At 42.9% G+C, this 20518-nt stretch overlaps 1 protein-coding gene across 1 annotated transcript in view; it reads left to right on the plus strand.

The window, feature by feature from the left end:
- The window catches only part of LOC141272086 (uncharacterized), a 61941-nt gene that overhangs the window by 29862 nt on the left and 11561 nt on the right, over positions 1–20518 (plus strand). The window contains exons 2-6 of the mRNA XM_073682392.1: positions 5361–5509; positions 5639–5818; positions 5902–6025; positions 6109–6206; positions 8822–8912. Coding sequence (XP_073538493.1) covers positions 5432–5509; positions 5639–5818; positions 5902–6025; positions 6109–6206; positions 8822–8912 — 571 coding nt within the window. The 5' untranslated portion in view covers positions 5361–5431. The remainder of the gene's footprint in view (positions 1–5360; positions 5510–5638; positions 5819–5901; positions 6026–6108; positions 6207–8821; positions 8913–20518) is intronic.

Below are 20518 nucleotides of genomic sequence, written 5' to 3' on the forward strand. Positions count from 1 at the left end.
TATTCCATTTGCACAACAGCATGTGAAATTGATTGTCAATCAGTGTTGCTTTCTAAGTGGACAGTTTTATTTCACAGAAGTTTGATCTACTTGAAGTTATATTCTGTTGTTTAAGTGTTCCCTTTATTTTTTTGAGCAGTATATTATACAGTGGTGAAAAAAAGTATTTAGTCAGCCACCAATTGTGCAAGTTCTCCCACTTAAAAAGATGAGAGAGTCCTGTAATTGACATCATAGGTAGACCTCAACTATGAGAGCCAAAATGAGAAAACAAATCCTGAAAATCACATTGTCTGATTTGAAAATATATTTTTTTTAAATGTTGGTGGAAAATAAGTATTTGGTCACCAACAAACAAGCAAGATTTCTGGCTCTCACAGACCTGTAACTTCTTCTTTAAGAGGTTCCTCTGTCCTCCACTCATTACCTGTAGTACTGGCACCTCTTTGAACTTGTTATCAGTATAAAAGACACCTGTCCGCAACCTCAAACAGTCACACTCCAAACTCCACAATGATGAAGACCAAAGAGCTGTCGAAGGGCACCAGAAATTAAATTGTAGCCTTGCGCCAGGCTGGGAAGACTGAATCTGCAAAAGGCAAGCTTAGTGTGAAGAAATCAACTGTGGGAGCAATAATTAGGAAATGGAAGACATACAAGACCACTGATAATCTCCCTCGATCTGGGGCTCCACACAAGATCTCACCCCGTGGGGTCAAAATGATCTCAAGAACGGTGAGCAAAAATCCCAGAACCACATGGTGGGACCTAGTGAATGACATGCAGAGAGTTGGGACCAATGTTACACAGGCTACCATCAGTAACACACTACGCCACTAGGGAGTCAGATCCTGCAGTGCCAAACATGTCCCTCTGCTTAAGCCATTACATGTCTGGGTCCATCTGAAGTTTGCTAGAGAGCATTTGGATGATCCAGAAGAGTATTGGAAGAATGTCATATGGTCAGATGAAACCAAAGTAGAACTGTTTGGTAGAAACACAACTCGTCGTGTTTGGAGGAGAAAGAATGCTGAGTTGCATCCAAAGAACACCATACCTACTGTGAAGCATGGGGGTGGCAACATCATGCTTTGGGGCTGTTTCTCTGCCAATGGACCAGGATGACTGATCCGTGTACACAAAAGAATGAATGGGGCCGGGTATCGTGAGACTTTGAGTGCAAATCTCCTTCCATCAGCAAGGACATTGAAGATGAAGCGTGGCTGGGTCTTTTAGCATGACAATGATCCCAAGTACACCGCTTTGGTTAAAGAACCCCTTTAAGTAATTTTCCTATGCACATTTGTTTGCAGGGCAATTGTCCTGCTCTTCACCCCAGTTAGCTTCCTTTTTGCAGCTCCATAACCCTAACTATGACCATTTTACAGCCATTTTAAAGCACTGAAGTTCGGGTCCCCATTGACTTGTATTGGGTCCAGGGTCAAGTTCGGACCCGAACGGAACTTTTTACTGTATGTTCAGCGAACCCGGCAAACCCGAACATCCACGAGTTTGCTCATCTCTACTTGTGATATATACTGTCTAACTTGGTTCATGTGAAATTTCATTGGTTTGAAATAAAAAACAAAATTGGGCTGGTAAAGGTGTAGAAATTTGCTTGTTCAAAAATTGACTATTGTTACATATACTGTAGAACTTGGTTTGTGTGAAATTTCGTTGGTTTGAAATAAGAAAACAAAAATTATCCTGCTACAGGTGTATACATTTGGTCCCTTGGTACTCGGTCCCCAGCTGCCACTATTCCTGCCGTTGTGGCGTCCCCGCCTTCTACCAGCATGTGTCCAGGAACATCACCCATGCCCTTACCAATGCACTTACTGGCATTGTCCACTTAACGACCGATACGTGGACAAGCGCTTGTGACCAGGGACGCTACATTTGCCTGACGGCACACTGGATGAACATTGTGGAATACGGCATATGTGCTTCCGACGAAGAGGATTGCTGGCCCTACTTCTTTTAGTACACCAGTTTTTAGTACATCAGTTTTTGCACCCGTCCTTCTCCTCCTCATCCTCCATCTCTGATGTTCTATCTCAAAGCACTTCGTCCACATGAGCTGGAAGCTCTGCAGCACTGCCTCAGCAAAGCGGCAATAGACCCTGCTGGAGCTAATTTGTCTAGGAGACAGACAGATCTGTTGTTTTTGCTGCTGAACCTCTAACCAGACATGGTCGTGTGTGATAATGGGCGGAACCTGGTGGTGGCTGTGAAGCTTGGCAAGCTCACACACGTACCATGCTTGGCATATGTGCTCAACTTGGTAGTTCAGCAATTTCTGAAAACCTACACAGGTTTGCCAGAGCTTATGGTCAAGGTATGCTGCGTACGTGCCCATTTCCGCCAGTCAGCTGCAGCCGGCGCCGCTCTGGCAGTACTGCTGTAGCGCATGTAAGTGCCAGCTCACCGACTAGTGTGCGACATGACAACGCTCTGGAACTCCACACATCACATACGGCAAGGCTTTGTGAGCAGTAGGGGCCAGTTTTGGAATACCAGGTATTCTGGTCAGCTTCCACACATAAAAACTGAAGAGTGGGAATGGATGTCTAACATTTCTGCAGTTTTCCAAGACTTTGAGGACTCCATAAAGATGGTGAGCAGAGATGACGCCATCATCAGTGCAACAATCCCTCTTCTGTGCCTATTTAATAAGTCGCTGATGACAATGGTTCACATGAAGCTTTGCATGTGGACCAGGTGAACACGGCGAAAGACATGAGACATCGAAATACTACCCAGCCCAGCCTCATCTCATCTGCTCAGCATGGATTAGATAACAATGAGGAGGTTTAGGCTGAGGAGGAAGAACAATAACTTGCTGATAACGCAAAAGAGGCTAGTACCCACACAAGCTTCTTCTCGTCTCTCCTACGTGATGGGCTGACAAGGGGAATGAGGCGGAAGAGACGGAGGAGGAGATGGACAGTAGGCATCATGGTGGAGACAGGGAAGTGTTGGTTGTAGGGACCTTTACCTTGACCCTCGCATTACATTCAGCTTGCACAAAAAAGAGTACTGGTTGTTCACTTTGCCAGACCCACGCTACAAGAAGAACTTTGCATCCCTTCTTCCTAAGGAGAGGTTTTCTAAAATGATGCTATACCAGAAGTCCATTGTTGAAAATATGTTGAAAAAATTACCATCAGACAACGCAAGCATCAAGGGCAAGCTTCCTTGCCCAACCAAGGAGGAGAGAAATGAGAGACACACAGCAGAGGCAGAGGTACACTGTCAAAGGCCTATGCCAATTTCATGACACCAGCCCAACATCCATGCCCCGATCACCGGGTATTTTTGACAAGGAGGGAGAAGTTTTTAAAGATGGTCAAGCAATAGTTGGCCGACCAAAAAGCGTACTCCCTAATTTCTGAGCAACTTTCAACTATTGGGTCTGAGGTCTAAGGGGTAACATTTCTCCTTGTGGAGAGTGACATACCGGCTCTGCCATGCCCAGGTAGGTAAAGAGGCTTATTCACCATGCAATGCTTCTCTGGGAAATTTAATATACAAATTGCTTCTTCAGAGAGGAAGAGGACTTGAACTTTAAAGTGGTACATGTTGGTTGCAGCAATCCTACAAGTCACTATCGACCCTTTAACGAGTCTTGCAATATGACTTAGTATAAAAGCCAAATCAGAATCTCAATTTGCAGACATGGTGAATAAGCCTCCTTAATTTGGTATGCCAGAGACGGTATGTCACTCTGCACAAGGAGAAATGTTATCCCTTAGATCTCAGTCCAGAGCCTCTCACCTAGCCAAATCAGTTCTCATACTTTGCACTGACAAGGGCCAATAGCCCGAAACACCTTGTCTGCAAAATGAGATTCTGATTTGGCTTTTATTCTAAGTCATATTGCAAGACTCGTAAAAGGGTCATTAGTGACTTGTAGGATTGCTGCTTGCAACAGGTGGCGCTATAGAGTTCAAGTCCTCTTTCTTTCTGAAGAGGCAATTTGCATATTAACTATTGGGTCTCAAAGCTGGAAACCTGGCATGAGCTGTCCCTGTATGCCTTGGAGGTGTTGTGCTGCCCTGCCGCTAGCGTCTTGTCTGATCAGGTTTTTAGTGCCACCGGGGGAGCCATAACAGACAGGCGCTTTCGCTTGTCACCAGAAAGTGCTGAACAATGCCTTGATTAGACCCAATTTTTCAACACCACCAGATGCCAGCAGCACATAAAATGTTTTTAATGTTCAATATTTGAATGAGGCCTGCCAGTTGCTACTTTGTAGGGTCTATAAATGACTTGATGACCCTACTTATAATTTTTCCTGGCTTTACACTTTGTGCAAAGTCTTAATGAGTGTAAAAATACCCCAAGTACACTTTATTAATTTTTTTTATGAGGCACTACAGTTTGTGCCTTCAAGGGTGTATAGATGACCCTGCTTGTAACGATTTTCCGGCTTTGCATTTTGCTTTGCAATTTTATAATTGTAGGAGTACCACAACTACATTTTTTTCACAATATTTGATTATTGAGGCACTACAGCTGGTGCCTTCAAGGGTGTATGGATGACCCTGCTTTTAATTTTGGACAGGATTTGCACTCAGTGCACAGCCTAGGAGTCTGGTCTAGGAGTACCACTACTTTACAATTTGAACCAAATGTGTATGAGGCCCTCCTTTTTGTGTAATGCAGGGTGTATCTCAGTCCATAATTTTTGGTACATTTTGTTTCCTTCATAAATTACATTGAAATTTACAGATATTTTTAATCTTTTTTAAATTTCGCCTTGCACAATATAATATATACATACATATATACAGTACAGAACAAAAGTTTGGACACACTTTCTCATTTAAAGATTTTTCTGTATTTTCATGACTCTGAAAATTGTACATTCACACTAAAGGCATCAAAACTATGAATTAACACATGTGGAATTATATGCTTAACAAAAAAGTGTGAAACAACTGAAAATATGTCTTATATTTTAGGTTCTTCAAAGTAGCCACCTTTCGCTTTGATGACTGCTTTGCACCCTCTTGGCATTCTCTTGATGAGCTTCCTGTAAACTCCAATTTCTTGTTGATTTTGAATGTTTTATTGTCAGCCTTTAAAGTGGAATAAAAGTGTGACACCATTGTTCTCAGCAGCAATCTGGGAGTCAGAGATGTTTCCAGGGGTCTTCCTCATGCTGTTCTTTTTCTATTCAGCACTTTTTCCATCCATTTCAACATTTTGACTGTTCCTGAAACCTCCTTGTAGAGTCTGCTGGAAAAATGCTCGAATTTCCCATTGTTGTTCATGTTTACCCCTATTTTGTCCAGTAATGGTAATATTGCTTGAGATTCTTTGTGATGTTACATTGGCATCTTCCTCCTATTCAGGTTCCTACAATATCAGATTCTCTCAGTGGAAATTTTCTATATAAGAGAATTTTCCTGATTGACCATCAAGGATGGATAGGAACATAAAGAAGATGGCGAGGAGGATATTACACCTCACCCTAGAGATCCTCTTCCGACTTACTGGAGAGGTGAGAGATTCTAATGACGTCACATTACATCATTCTTATCTATGGGAATAACAGATGGACAGAACTGGAGAGGTGAGGGCTCTGGGAATGTCTGTAGTGAGATTTATTAATGTGTCTCTCTATAACCAGGATTACACAGTAGTGAAGAAGACCTCTAGTGAGCGCTGTCAGGCCCCTGTGTCTGAGGGATGGGGAACACCCCTAAGCCCAATCACGGGGCCTCCACCTCACCCTCTGATACATGAGGACATTAATGACCAGAAGATCCTAGAACTCACCTACAAGATGATTAAGCTGCTGACTGGCGAGGTGACACTGCTGGGAATGCTGGGACATTATACATTAACGCTATGAAGGGATCGAGGGGATGACGGTATCATTGTATGTGTCAGGTTCCTATAAGGTGTCAGGATGTCACCGTCTATTTCTCCATGGAGGAGTGGGAGTATTTAGAAGGACACAAAGATCTGTACAAGGACGTCATGAAGGAGGTTCCCCAGCCCCTAACATCACCAGGTAATAGATATGACTAAATATACTCGGCCAATAATTATCTGTATGTAAGGAATGAATTCAATCCCTCTATGTGTTTCCTTCAGTTCTATCCAGTAAAAGGACAACACCAGAGAGATGTCCCCGTCCTCTTCTTCCACAGGACCGTAAACAAGAAGATCTCGACATGCCTCAGGATCATCAGGTAGATAGAGAGAAGGTGTCATGAAATCTCCCCTATGATGTGTAGTCTGTGAAGATCTTGTGCTTGTTTTATCCACCAATATTATACTCTGAACGGTCAATTTATTAGAGACATCAGTTGTTTCATAATTAGTGTTTCTGTATATGGAAATTAGACCAATGACCCCAAAATGCAGCAGAAAATGAAGTGATCATTTTTCAGTATGAATCCACATTAGAATGAAAAACAAGAGTGATCTGAGCAACTTTGAATGAGGAACAGTTATCAGTGCTAGACTCCATATCAGTATTTCAGAAACTGCCAACTTTGTGGATGTTTGCAAGCTAGAGCTTACCTAAGCATTGTGGATGACCAAGTTCATCACTTCATGGCAGCTGTTTACCCTGTGGTAGAAGGACAATGCCCCATGCCACAAGGCTTTGTAAAAAAGTATCCAACAACAAATTGCTGAGATTCTGATGGCCTCAGAGGTTTAATGCTCTACTACAGGGGTCCTCAAACTTTTTAAACAGGGGGCCAGTTCACGGTCCCTCAGACCATTGGAGGGCCGGAATATAGTTTTTAAAAAAAACTATGAACAAATTACTATGCACTCTGCACATATCTTATTTTGTAGTAAAAAAAACAATACAGGAACAAATACAATATTTAAAATGAAGAACAAGTAAAGTTAAATCAACCTGTTTTTCAATAGGTAGGTAACTGTACCCAATAGGCAGCATAGGTCCTCAATAGGCAGGTAAATGTCCCCAATATGCAGCATAGGTCCTCAATAGGCAGGTAAATATCCCCAATAGGCAGGTAAATGTCCCCAATAGGCAGGTAAATGTCCCCAATAGGCAGGTAAATGTACCCAATAGGCAGCATAGGTCCCCAATAGGCAGGTAAATGTCCCCAATAGGCAGGTAAATTTCCCAAATAGGCAGCATAGGTCCCCAATAGGCAGGTAAATATCCCCAATAGGCAGCATAGGTTCCTAATAGGCAAGTAAATGTCACCAATAGGCAGGTAAATGTTCCCAATAGGCAGCATAGGTCTCCAATAGGCAGGTAAATGTCCCCAATAGGCAGGTAAATGTCCCCAATAGGCAGCGTAGGTCCTCAATAGGCAGGTAAATGTCCCAAATAGGCAGGTAAATGTCCCAAATAGGCAGCATAGGTCCCCAATAGACAGGTAAATATCCCCAATAGGCAGGTAAATGTCCCCAATAGGCAGGTAAATGTTCCCAATAGGCAGCATAGGTCCCCAATAGGCAGGTAAATGTCCCAAATAGGCAGGTAAATGTCCCAAATAGGCAGCATAGGTCCCCAATAGGCAGGTAAATGTCCCCAATAGGCAAGTAAATGTCCCCAATAGGCAGGTAAATGTCCCCAATAGGCAGCATAGGTCCTCAATAGGCAGGCTGTTTCCCCCTTATAATGCCCTATGCAGGCTGTTCCCCCCCTTATTATGCCCCATGCAGGATTTCCCTTTCTCCCACCATATAATGCCCCATGCAGGATTTCCCTTTCTCCCACCATATAATGCCCCGTGCAAGATATCACTCCCCTGTCTTTATAATGCCCCATTCAGGATGTCACCCCCCCATATAATGCCCCATTCAGGATGTCACCCCCACCCCCCATATAATGACCCATGCAGGATATCACTCCCCTGTCTTTATAATGCACCATTCAGGATGTCACACCCCCTATAATGCCCCATTCAAGATGTCACCCCCCCCCATATAATGACCCATGCAGGATATCACTCCCCTGTCTTTATAATGCCCCATTCAGGATGTCACCCCCCCATATAATGCCCCATGCAGCATGTCACCCCCCCCATATAATGCCCCATGCAGCATGTCACCCCCCCCATATAATGCCCCATTCAGGATGTCACCCCCCCCCCATATAATGCCACATGCAGGATGTCACCCCTAATATTATGTCCCATACCTCCATACATTAAAAAAAAAAAATCCAATACTCACCTCACTTCTCACTTGCTGCTGCTGCCGCTGCTCAGGTCCGGACTCCAGCGTCTCCGGCGTCGTCCCTCTCTGCGCTGCCTGTAACGGCTCAGGGGAGGACGCGGTGTAAAGACGTCACCGCACCCTCTGACCTGAGACGTCACAGGGAGCGCAGACCAGGAAGACAGTGGATCTGCGAAGGCACGGGGAGAGGTAAGTATCGGACTGCCGGGGCTCTGAGAAAGCGGGGGGGAAGGGCGGGCGCTGACACCGCTCCCCTCTGCCCACAGCCCGGCGGGCCGGATAAAAATCCTCCGCGGGCCGCATGTGGCCCGCGGGCCGTAGTTTGAGGACCCCTGCTCTACTAGATGGATGTCTCTAATAAAAATGACATTCAGTGTATGTTTTATACTTGGTGGCGATGACAGGATAAAGCTGATCATAGATATTAGATGTTGTCTGGATCTTCTTACAATTTTCTGGTTATGGAGACTGCTGGTTATAATTAGGAGCCAACAGGTTGGATTTATACAGGAGACCTGCAGATATGTGATAACTATTGCTGTCATGTCATTTGTGGTCGTCTTGTGAATTTATAATCTTTTCTATTCTTTCATGCAACTTTTCCATCGGTCTGTGACTTTTACAATCTTTGTTTCAGGGTAAAGATATTAATAATATTAATACTACGGAGAAATATGTGAGTGGTGATGAGCGGTGTAAAGAGGAGATTCCTACAGATAACTGCACAGGTGAGTAGTGATCACTAAATGCAGAGAAGTCACAGATTTTATTCATCCAGATACCGATACAATTATATGATGAATTTTTAGGGTGTATTACTCAGCATTTTCATACATGTTTTATTTTTTTATTTTTACTGCATTGTTTTTGCAAAATTTCAATAGGCAAAATTGAAATGATGCTATTTAGAATAAAGAGAGAGAATTAATTTCTGTACGTTTTGTTCTGGATGTATGGAAATGTGATTGTTGCGTATGTAACAATGGTGGGCGTGGACCCTTGTGCCACAGGAGGGGCGTGACTAAGTGACCACCTAGTGTTCACTAGAGCCTCTAGTGGTGAGTTTAGGCTTGGCCACAAGTAACCACCAGGTGCCACATCAGGGCAAACCCCGGGACTGCGGCAGCTGACCGAAGGGTACGAGACATGGGTACGCTTTTCGGGGGGCGAGATAGAGGAGAAGTCAGACTGTCCGATGAGCGATGAGGTTACACGGTTGTTGCCACCGTGACAGCGTCCAATCACTGGTCACAGCAATGATGCATTGTTCATCGCTGAGGTCAGTGAGTGGCTGAAATTGTCCCAATTGTAAGTTGAGTATGCCTTATTATCTTATTGTTTGCCGGATCACAGTTTTTCAAATCCATGAGATATAATAATTTTACTACGGATCACTTTACATTTATTTTCCTTAAACTTGAATTCAGGATAAGGATTAGAAAACTCTGAGATAACAGCAAGACTCCTAGGGAAATGATTTTAGCGTATTGAGAGACGCATGAAATAATAGAAAATTTGCAAAGATGCTGGAATGTGCGGCTTGTAGCCCATGGGGTTGTTCTGATTGATGTTTTGAGTAGATTCAGCCATTGTCTCCAGGCCAGAACTGATTGTCTCATTCAACTTTTTTTCATTGAGGGTGAGAGCAAAATAAATCTAATTGAATTTGGAATAATTCACAGAACAAAATCCCGGATCTTGCTACAAACTCTGTACCTCTATCAGAGACGATATGCAATGGTTATTGATGCAGATGAAAGATGTGCTTAACCCCTGACAGACATTGTCAGTAATAGTACGTCCCTGTGCCCTGGGCCTATTGGACCAGGTACGTACTATTACCACAATACGATCGCTCACGCACAGAAGCTGTGCGGGGCGATCGTCGCCGGGTGTCAGCTGATTCTCACAGCTGACACCCGGTACTATGTGCCAAGAGTGGTCCCGCACCGCTCCTGGCACATTAACCCCGAAATGCTGAGATCTAAGTCGATCGCAGCATTTCCGGGGCAAGCAGTGGTAAGAGCGCCCCTATTACCTTGGAACGGGACCCCGCACTGTTTGCACGGGGTCCTAATCATTGCCATGGTGACCCGATGTAATCATGACGACATCCGGGTCACCAGGCATCAGCAAGTTAGACAGATCGCTCAGTGCACAATCTATCTAACTTGTGTCTGCAGGGGCTGACAGCCTGCATAGCATAGAGATGATGCTGGTGCATCTCTATGCTATGGAAGCAATCAGCCTACAAAAAATGAAAGTCCCATAGTGGGATAAAAAAAATATATATATACTGTACCCATATTTAAATATTATTATGAAAAAGAAAAACAACCAATAAAAGTACACATATTTGGTATCGCTGCGTCCAGAATGACCTGACCTATAAAACTGTCCCACTAGTTAACCCCTTTAGTGAATATGGTAAAAATAAAAAATGAAGCACAAAACGGTGATTTATCATCACACTGCCAAGGAAAAAATGGAATAAAACGCGATCAAAAAGATGAATGTAAATAAAAATGGTACCGCTGAAAACGTCATCTTGTCCCACAAAAAACAAGCTGCCATACAGCTCCATAAGTCGAAAAATAAAAAAGTTTTATAGCTCTCAGAATAAATTTTGATGCAAAATAAATTATTTTTTCTATAAAAATAGTTTTTATTGTGTAAAAGCGTCAAAACATAAAAAAGATATAAATGTTGTATTGCTGTAAATGTACTGACCCGAAGAATAAAACTGCCTTATCAATTTTACAGGCGCGCAACGGCATAAAAAAACACCAAAAAAACAATTCCTGAATTGTTGTTTTTTGTTTATTCTGCGCCCAAAACTCAGAATAGAAAGCGATCAAAAAATGTCCTTTGCCCGAAAATGGTACCATTAAAAACGTCAACTTGTCACGCAAAAAACAAGCCCTTACATGACTCTTTCGGCCGAAATAAAGCGTCTTTTAGTGTGTGACAGCGGCCAAACATAAAAATCCAACATGAATCTGGTATCGCTGTAATTGCACCGACCCGAAAGAATAAAGTTGTCTAATTACTTATACCGCACGAGGAGCGGCGTAAAAAATAAACTCTAGGGTTGGGGTTGTATTAGGGTTAGGGTTAGGCTTGTGTTGGGGTTGGGATTTTTTCAAAAGTAAAGAAAAAAAATGATGATATGGTAACTAGTGTTGACCGCAACTGCTCGCTACTTGAGTTTGCATCGGCTGCTAGGGTATGCACCGAGTATCTCGGGTGCTCGAGTGACATGCTGGAGTCTCTTCCCCATATGTTTCGCTTCTGTTTTACAGCCAATATAACCTCGCAGCGATTGCCTGCCATGCACAAGCAATTTTTTGGGGGTGCATAACAACCGTGAAACATGCGGGGCATACCCGAGTACTCGATGCAAACTCAAGTAGCGAGCACTTGCACTCAAGACTAGTAACAACTTATTCAATATGATGACCTAATGTTATCAATTTCTGTGTCGTACCTCTGGGTTCAAAATGTTCACTATACCCCTTGATAAAATTCTTGAGGGGTCTAGTTTCCAAAATGGGGTCATTTGTGGGGGGTTTCCACTGTTTAGGCACATCAGGGGCTCTCCAAACTCGACATGGCGTCCATTAATTATTCAAGCCAATTAAATGGTGCTCCTTCCCTTCCGAACCCTGCCGTGCCCAAACAGTGGTTGTCCCCCACATAAGGGGTAGTGGCATGCTCAGGAGAAATTGCACAACAACTTTTAGGGTTCATTTTTTCCTGTTACCCTTGCGAAAATACAAAAATTTGGGTCTAAAGTAAGTTTTCTTCCACATTCCAAAAATTCCTGTGAAGCAACTGAAGGGTTAATAAATTTCTTGCATGTGGTTTTGAGCACCTTGAGGGGTGCAGTTTTTAGAATGGTGTTACTTTTGGGTATTTTCTGTCATAAAAAGGCCCCTCAAAGTCACTTCAAATGTGATGTGGTCCCTAAAAAAATGGTTTTGTAAATTTTGTTGGAAAAATGAGAAATCGCTGGTCAACTTCTAACCCTTATAACTTACTAACAAAATAAAATTTTGGTTCCAAAATTGTGCTGATGTAAAGTCGACATGTGGGAAATGTTATTTATTAACCATTTTGTGTGACATATCTCTCTGATTCAAGGCATGAAAATTGCAAAATTTTCGCCAAATTTCCGATTTTTTTCACAAATAAACGCAAGTCATATCAAATAAATTTTACCACTATCATGAAGTACAATATGTCACGAAAAAACAATCTCAGAATCAGTGGGATCCGTTGAAGCGCTCCAGAGTAATTACCTCATGAAGTGACAGTGGTCAGAATTGTAAATATTGGCCTGGTCATTAACGTGCAAACCACCCTCGGGAGTAAAGGGGTTAAATAACTGAGGACAGGCTGGTGGCTGCAGGAAGACCTGTTAGAAAAAGTAAACTACTTTGGAAAAAATCAGTCCACAACCAGTCAAATAACTATACAGTAATATAAACTGGGTAATTCTGTTGTAGTAACTAGGTTGCATGACACCACAAAGTCCCTGTCACGGGGACACTGTTTGTGGTCACTTGGTAGCTGATTTCTTTTGTATATTATTAAATTCTTGCCAGATAGTATTGAAATGATCAGAAACAACCCCAGGAACCTCTACAAGAAAGAGGTTCAACCATGATTTTGTCATGAATTATTTTAGAAGATTGTCCAGGTGAAGACAATCTATCAACGTAAAAATAAAAAAATTATTATTTTTTTAAACCACTAAAATGTAAGATTCGTGTAGTCATAATCATATTGATCTAAAGACCATGTGGGTTTTACCTTTTATTGAACGCCATGACAAAAAAAAAAAATGATTTTCTTTTTTTTACCATTTTTCCATTCTTGGAATTTTGTTCCCAGGTTTCCAGCTCATTATATGGGAAAGTGAAAATAATTATTGTGGTAAACATACACAAAACTATAACTCATCCAACAAAAAAAAGCCTTTGTACTTCTGTTAGTGGAAAATAAAATGTTATGGCTTTTTTAAGAAGGGATAAAACATGATATGGAAAAATTAAGTGGCCTTGTCTCGAAGAGGTTAATGATTTCCAGAGATAACCGCTCTGCAGACTCATGAGGGAGAGTGAATGTCCACATCTGAGGATCCTCCTGCAACAAAGAAATGCTAAGTGTTGTTGTTCAAAGGCAGAAGACATTAACCCCTTTACCCCCGAGGGTGGTTTGCACGTGGCTGTCACTTTATGAGGTAATTACTCTGGAACGCTTCAACGGATCCCCCTGATTCTGAGATTGTTTTTTCGTGACATATTGTACTTCATGATTGTGGTAAAATTTCTTCGATATCACTTGCGTTTATTTGTGAAAAAAACAGAAATTTGGTGAAAATTTAGAAAATTTTGCAATTTTCAAAATTTGAATTCTCATGCCCTTAAATCAGAGAGATATATCACACAAAATAGTTAATAAATAACATTTCCCACATGTTTACTTTACATCAGCACAATTTTGAAACCAAAATTTTTTTTTGTTAGGGAGCTATAAGGGTTAAAAGTTGACCAGCGATTTCTCATTTTTCCAACAAAATTTACAAAACCATTTTTTTTAGGGACCACATCACATTTGAAGTCACTTTGAGAGGTCTTTATGACAGAAAATACCCAAAAGTGACAACATTCTTAAAACTGCACCCCTCAAGGTGCTCAAAACCACATTTAAGAACTTTATTAACACTTCAGGTGCTTCACAGGAATTTTTGGAATGTGAAAGAAAAAAATGAACATTTAACTTTTTTCACAAAAATGTTACTTTAGACCCAATTTTTTTTATTTTCGCAGGGATAACAAGAAAAAATGGACCCCAAAATTTGTTGTGCAATTTCCCCTGGGCACGCAGATACCCCATATGTGGGGAAAAAACACTGTTTGGGCACACGGCAGGGCTCGGAAGGGAAGTGTTAGAACCTTGCTCTTAGGTTTTTTTCCTTTGCTGGTCTCATGACCTTGTTGGCCTATTTAATCCTGCTCCGCCCTTCTGGCTTTGCTGGACTTCATTGTATATCTACTTTCTAGCTAGCCTGTGCTCTGTGTCTTGCTCTGTTAGTTTGCTTGGTCTACTGACCTCTATGTTCTATATATTTTGTTTGTTCGTCTGTCTGCTACTATTTCTGTTAGGAGGTGTCCCATATTCCTCCCAGTCCTTAGTACTTGTAGGGATTCCTTCCCCACATCTATAGGTCTCCGTACAGACTAGCTTAGGACTTTAGCAGGTCTGATCGCAGGATCAGGTCCCCTGTTACATCGTAGGGATTTAGCTGAGTTCTATCGTAGGGACAGATCTCCTCTCTTTCCTTAGCTCTGGTAGCAGAACATAACAGTAAGTCCAGCCAGCAAATTCTCTAAGGAAAGATTTTTCTGTTACATCATGGTGTCGGTTCAGGATTTGGTTCATCGCCTGCAGGGACTCTCTCTGGAGGTGGCCGAGCTCCGTCAGCACGTGAGTAACTGTCCTGGAGCACATTTCTTGGAGCCTAAGGTATGTTTGCCGGATTTATTTTTTGGTGAACACCGAGAATTTTTTTCATTTAAAAATGCTTGCTTAATGTATTTTCGTTTGAGACCTAAGTCCTCTGGGGATGAATCCCAGCGCGTAGGGTTCATAATGTCACTTTTGCGCAAAGAGCCTCAGGAGTGGGCCTTTTCTTTGCAACCTAGTGATACATGCTTCAGATCAGTGGATAGTTTTTTTTCTGCTTTGGGACTATTATATGATGATCCTGACCGTGTCGCATCAGCTGAGACTGAGTTGAGACGTTTAAAACAGGGATCAGGTAATGTGGAAAAATATTGTACTCATTTCCGTCGTTGGTCTACTCAAACAGGGTGGAACGATTCTGCTCTGAAAAGTCTATTTCTTGCTGGGCTCAGTGAAAGGGTTAAAGACCTGCTAATTGCTTATCCTACACCTGAAGATTTGCAACAGGCTATGCAATTAGCTATACGGGTGGATAGAAGACTGCGTGCAAGGGTTAATGAGAGCAAATCCTCTGCTATGTCAGTTTCTGGTTATGAGAATGTGTGTACTAACAGTGGTGAACCGATGGAGATTGGATCGGTGGCACCTCGCTCTCAAGAAAAAGACCGTCGATTTTCTGAAGGCTTGTGTTTCTATTGCGGAAAATCTGGTCATTTGATTAAAGGCTGTGAGCTTCGTATGAAGAAAGAAAAAAAAAATGGTCAGTCACGCCCGTATTGCCTGTTTAAATTCCAAGGGTATATTTTTAGCTGCTTCCACGATTGCTCAGAAAGAATTAATGGAATTTCGGGTGTTTGTTGATTGTGGGTCTACTTTGAATGTAATTGATGGGGGATTCATGGAAAGACTCAATTTAAAACCTGAACCTTTATCATCCCCCATTGCTGTGGTTTCTGTGGATGGTTCCCCTTTGAAGAATATTACTCTCAAGGTCTGTGAATTTCCTCTCACTATTAATGGTGTTCACCATGAGAAATTGGATTTGGTAGTGTTGAATAACTTGCCTTCTCCAGTAATATTGGGATTGCCCTGGTTAAAATTTCACAATCCTGTACTGGATTGGTCTACCAGTGAAATTAAATCCTGGAGCCATAAATGTTATGACAAGTGTTGTAACGGGCGTATTGCAGCTTTGGATAGGGGAGAATTGCCTGTTCCTATTCAGGATTTTTGGAGAGTTTTTTCTGAGAAGGATTCGCAGGTTTTGCCTCCCCATAGAGACTATGATTGTTCTATTGAATTTGTCCCTGGAGCGACTCTTCCTAAAAGTCGTTTATTTAACCTTACTATTCCTGAGAGGAAGGCTTTGGAGGAATACATACAGACAAGTTTGGCCGCCGGTCACATTAGGCCCTCTAAGTCTCCTGTGGCGGTTGGATTTTTTTTTGTAAAAAAAAAGGACGGCGGTTTACGTCCTTGTCTGGATTTTCGTGAGATTAACAAAATTACTGTATGCAATCCTTACCCACTGCCATTGATTCCTGATCTGTTTAACCAGTTAATGGGGGCCAAGTGGTTCTCTAAAATTGACCTTAAGGGGGCATACAATCTGTTGCGCATGAAGGAGGGTGACGAATGGAAGACTGCTTTTAACACTCCTGTGGGTCATTTTGAGAATCTGGTTATGCCTTTTGGTCTTACTAATGCTCCTGCATTTTTTCAGAATCTGATTAATGACATCCTTAGACCTTTGATCGGCAAAAATGTGGTTGTGTATTTGGATGACATTTTGATTTATTCGCCGGATCTGGAGTGTCATTGGCGGAGCGTGCGTGAGGTATTACAGTTATTAATGGACAATTCGCTTTTTGCTAAGCTGGAGAAATGTGAGTTCGCTGTACAGAGAATTAGTTTTTTGGGCTACATTATCTCCAGCAAAGGTTTTGAGATGGATCGGTTAAGGTTCAGGCTGTGCAGGAATGGCCTAGGCCTATTGGTTTGAAATCGATACAGAGGTTTTTGGGTTTCGCCAATTACTACAGAAAATTCATAAAAAAATTTTCTAGTATTGTCAAACCTCTGACTGATCTCACCAGGAAAGGTGCTGATGCGGTTCAGTGGTCTTCTGAGGCCATTGAAGCTTTTGTGTATCTCAAGGAGAGGTTCACCTCTGCTCCCATCCTTATGCAGCCTGATGTTACTAGGCCGTTTTTGGTTGAGGTTGATGCTTCCTCTGTGGGGGTTGGCGCAGTATTGTCTCAGGATAACGGGGATGGATTACATCCCTGTGCCTTTTTTTGCAAAAAAATTTTCGGAGACTGAACTGAATTACGATATTGGTAATCGGGAATTATTGGCTATTAAACTCGCATTTGAACACTGGCGCCACTTCTTGGAAGGTGCGGAATTTCCCGTTCAGGTTCTTACGGATCATAAAAATCTGATATATCTTGATGCTGCCAAGCGCCTGAATGCCCGTCAGGCTAGGTGGGCACTGTTTTTCTCGCGGTTTAATTTCTCCGTTACTTACATCCCTGGTACTAAGAATGTTAAGGCGGATGCCTTGTCTCGCAGTTTTTCTCCCATTGTCGGTGCTGAGAAAGAGGAGAACATTTTACAAGAAGGTGTTGTGATAGCTGCTTTGGACTCCGTTTTGGAAAATGAGATTCTTAAAGCACAGGAGAATGCCCCTTCTAACACTCCTCATGGGAGGTTGTTTGTGCCTGGGACCTTTAGGAGAGATTTGTTTGTTGAGTGTCACGAATCTCGGTTGGCAGGTCATCCCGGAATCTCTGAGACCAAGAGACTGGTGGGTCGCAGTTTTTGGTGGCCTGGATGGCAGAAGGAAGTCATTAAGTGGGTGCGTCAATGTACTATATGTGCTAGATCTAAGTCCTCACATACTCCTGCTGCGGGGTTGCTTTGTCCTTTGGAGGTTCCCAGTGCTCCTTGGACACATTTGGCTATGGACTTTATAACTGACCTTCCCCCCTCTGAGGGTTTTACTGTCATCTGGGTGGTCGTGGACCGTTTTAGCAAGATGTGTCACTTGGTTCCTTTCGTCAAACTGCCCTGCGCTAAAACTCTCGCTAAGGCCTTTGTCAAGGAAATTGTCAGACTTCATGGCGTTCCTACTGACATTGTTTCTGATAGGGGTCCTCAGTTCGTGGCTCGTTTTTGGCGTGCCTTTTGTGATAGGTTGGGAGTTCATTTGTCGTTCTCGTCCGGATATCATCCTGAATCTAATGGCCAGACAGAAAGGAAAAACCAGGATGTTGAGCAGTTCTTGCGTTGTTTTGTGGCAGACAATCAAGAGGGGTGGTCTGAGTTTCTGCCACTTGCTGAATTTGCTCTGAACAATCATACATCTTCTTCTGCTGGTTGTTCGCCTTTTTTTTGTTGTTCTGGGAGACATCCGTCGTTTGGGTCGTTCTCCAAGTTGAGATCTGCCGTGCCTGAGGAGGAGAATTTTTCCGGTGATTTGGAGAGAGTTTGGACGGATGTGCGTGGTAATCTTCAGGAGGCCAACAGAAAATCTAAAGACTACTTTGATAGGAAACGACAGGAGGTTTTGTTCGCTGTTGGTGACATGGTTTGGTTGTCCTCTAGGAATCTGCGGTTGAGGATTCCTTCAAAGAAATTGGGTCCCAAGTTTGTAGGGCCCTTTAAGGTGCTTCAGGTTGTCAACCAATCTGCTGTTAGGTTGGAGGTTCCTACCTCCTGGAGAATTAATCCGGTATTTCATGTCTCTCTGTTGAAAAAAGCTGTTGTATCGGATTGTGACGCCTCTGCCTCTGTTCCTCCGGTGGTGGAGGACGGGGAATATGAAATTTCTCGCATCCTTAACTCTAGACGGTATAGAGGTAGTTTGCAGTATCTTGTGGCCTGGAAAGGTTTCGGTCCCGAGGATAACTCTTGGGTGAGGTCGGATGATGTTTCCGCGTCCAGACTTATCAGAGCGTTTCACAGGAGATTTCCTGATAAGCCTGGTCCTAGGGGATCCGGAGGATCCTCTTAGAAGCGGGGGTACTGTTAGAACCTTGCTCTTAGGTTTTTTTTCCTTTGCTGGTCTCATGACCTTGTTGGCCTATTTAATCCTGCTCCGCCCTTCTGGCTTTGCTGGACTTCATTGTATATCTACTTTCTAGCTAGCCTGTGCTCTGTGTCTTGCTCTGTTAGTTTGCTTGGTCTACTGACCTCTATGTTCTATATATTTTGTTTGTTCGTCTGTCTGCTACTATTTCTGTTAGGAGGTGTCCCATATTCCTCCCAGTCCTTAGTACTTGTAGGGATTCCTTCCCCACATCTATAGGTCTCCGTACAGACTAGCTTAGGACTTTAGCAGGTCTGATCGCAGGATCAGGTCCCCTGTTACATCGTAGGGATTTAGCTGAGTTCTATCGTAGGGACAGATCTCCTCTCTTTCCTTAGCTCTGGTAGCAGAACATAACAGGAAGGAGCGCCATTTGACTTTTTGATTGTAAAATTTGCTTGAATAATTAGCGGACGCCATGTTGCGTTTGGAGAGCCCCTGTGTGCCTAAACATTGGAGCTCCCCCACAAGTGACCCCATTTTGGAAACTAGACCCCCTCCCAAGGCACCTGTCTAGATGCATAGTGAGCACTTGGAACCCCCAGGTGCTTCACAAATTGATTCGTAAAAATGAAAAAGTGGAAAAAAAACATATTTTTATTGAAGAACGGGATACTTGTATAAAAGTTATCCACGTACAGGTGATAACTTTTATCCAGCAGTGGGTGCACCAAGTCCCACACAATTTTCCCACTCACTCCCAGAACAGGGGGGAATTCAGGGGGTTCAATCCGAGAGTCCTTCCCTTCATAAACTCTAAACTTGTGAGTGTACCCTGAGGTACTCTCACAAAGTTTATACAGATTGATCCCATACCTGGACCTTTTACTGGGCAGGTACTGCCGGAATCCAAGCCGCCCCTTGAAAGCAATTAAGGACTCATCCACGCAGATGTCCCTTTGGGGCACGTACACTTCACCAAACTTGTTGTTGAAATGCTCGATGACCGGCCGAACTTTGAAAAGACGATTAAAGTTCAGGTCATCGTGTGCAGGACACCTTGCATTATCTTGGTAATGCAAGAACTTGTGGATGGCCTCAAAACGTTTCCGGATCATCACCATTCGGAACACTGGAGTGTTATACAAAACGTCAACACTCCAGTATTGCCGAACCTCTGTTTTTTTCAGGATCCCCATATGAAGGACCAGGCCCCATAACTTCATCATTTCTTCTGCGTCTACAGGAGACCAGTTAGAAAATGATGAAGAGGGGTTTTGTTCCAAAAATTTATGAGCACACAAATTAGTTTGGCCCACCATGAGGTTTTTAAAATCCTCAGAGAAAAAGACTTTGAAAAAGTCTATTTCTGTGAGGCTTGTGGTGTCAAACTTGATTCCTGATTCCGCCACAAAATCAGGAATCAGTGGCTCAAAATTTTCGGGGGGCAAGGTCCATACGGGATCAGTAGTGGGGGGCGCTGGAACATCTTCTCTCTAGCGACGACTGCGGGGTGGTCCAGCAGCACTTGAGGAGGAAGGGGAGGAAGAAGAGGAGGACGATGAGGCGTCGGAAAAGCAAAGAAATGTGGGATCCTCGCCCTCGCTGTCAGTCTCAGTGTCGGAGGCAACAATAGCGTATGCCTCCTCCGCTGAATAGCGAGTTTGGGATGAGCCGGACATTTTTTTTTTCTCGTGTATGTGGTGCGTGTGTGTCAGTACTTTATTTAGAGTGTGTGTGTGTCAGTGTGCTTGGTGTGAACTTTTTTTTTCAGAAAAAAAAAAGTGAAAAAAAGGAACTACCGTAGGTGGTGCAAACAGCGAGCACGAG

This window comes from Phyllobates terribilis, unplaced genomic scaffold, assembly GCF_046119375.1.
Source record: "Phyllobates terribilis strain yellow unplaced genomic scaffold, ASM4611937v1 Scaffold_5__5_contigs__length_657084704, whole genome shotgun sequence".
Taxonomy (NCBI): Eukaryota; Metazoa; Chordata; class Amphibia; order Anura; family Dendrobatidae; genus Phyllobates; species Phyllobates terribilis.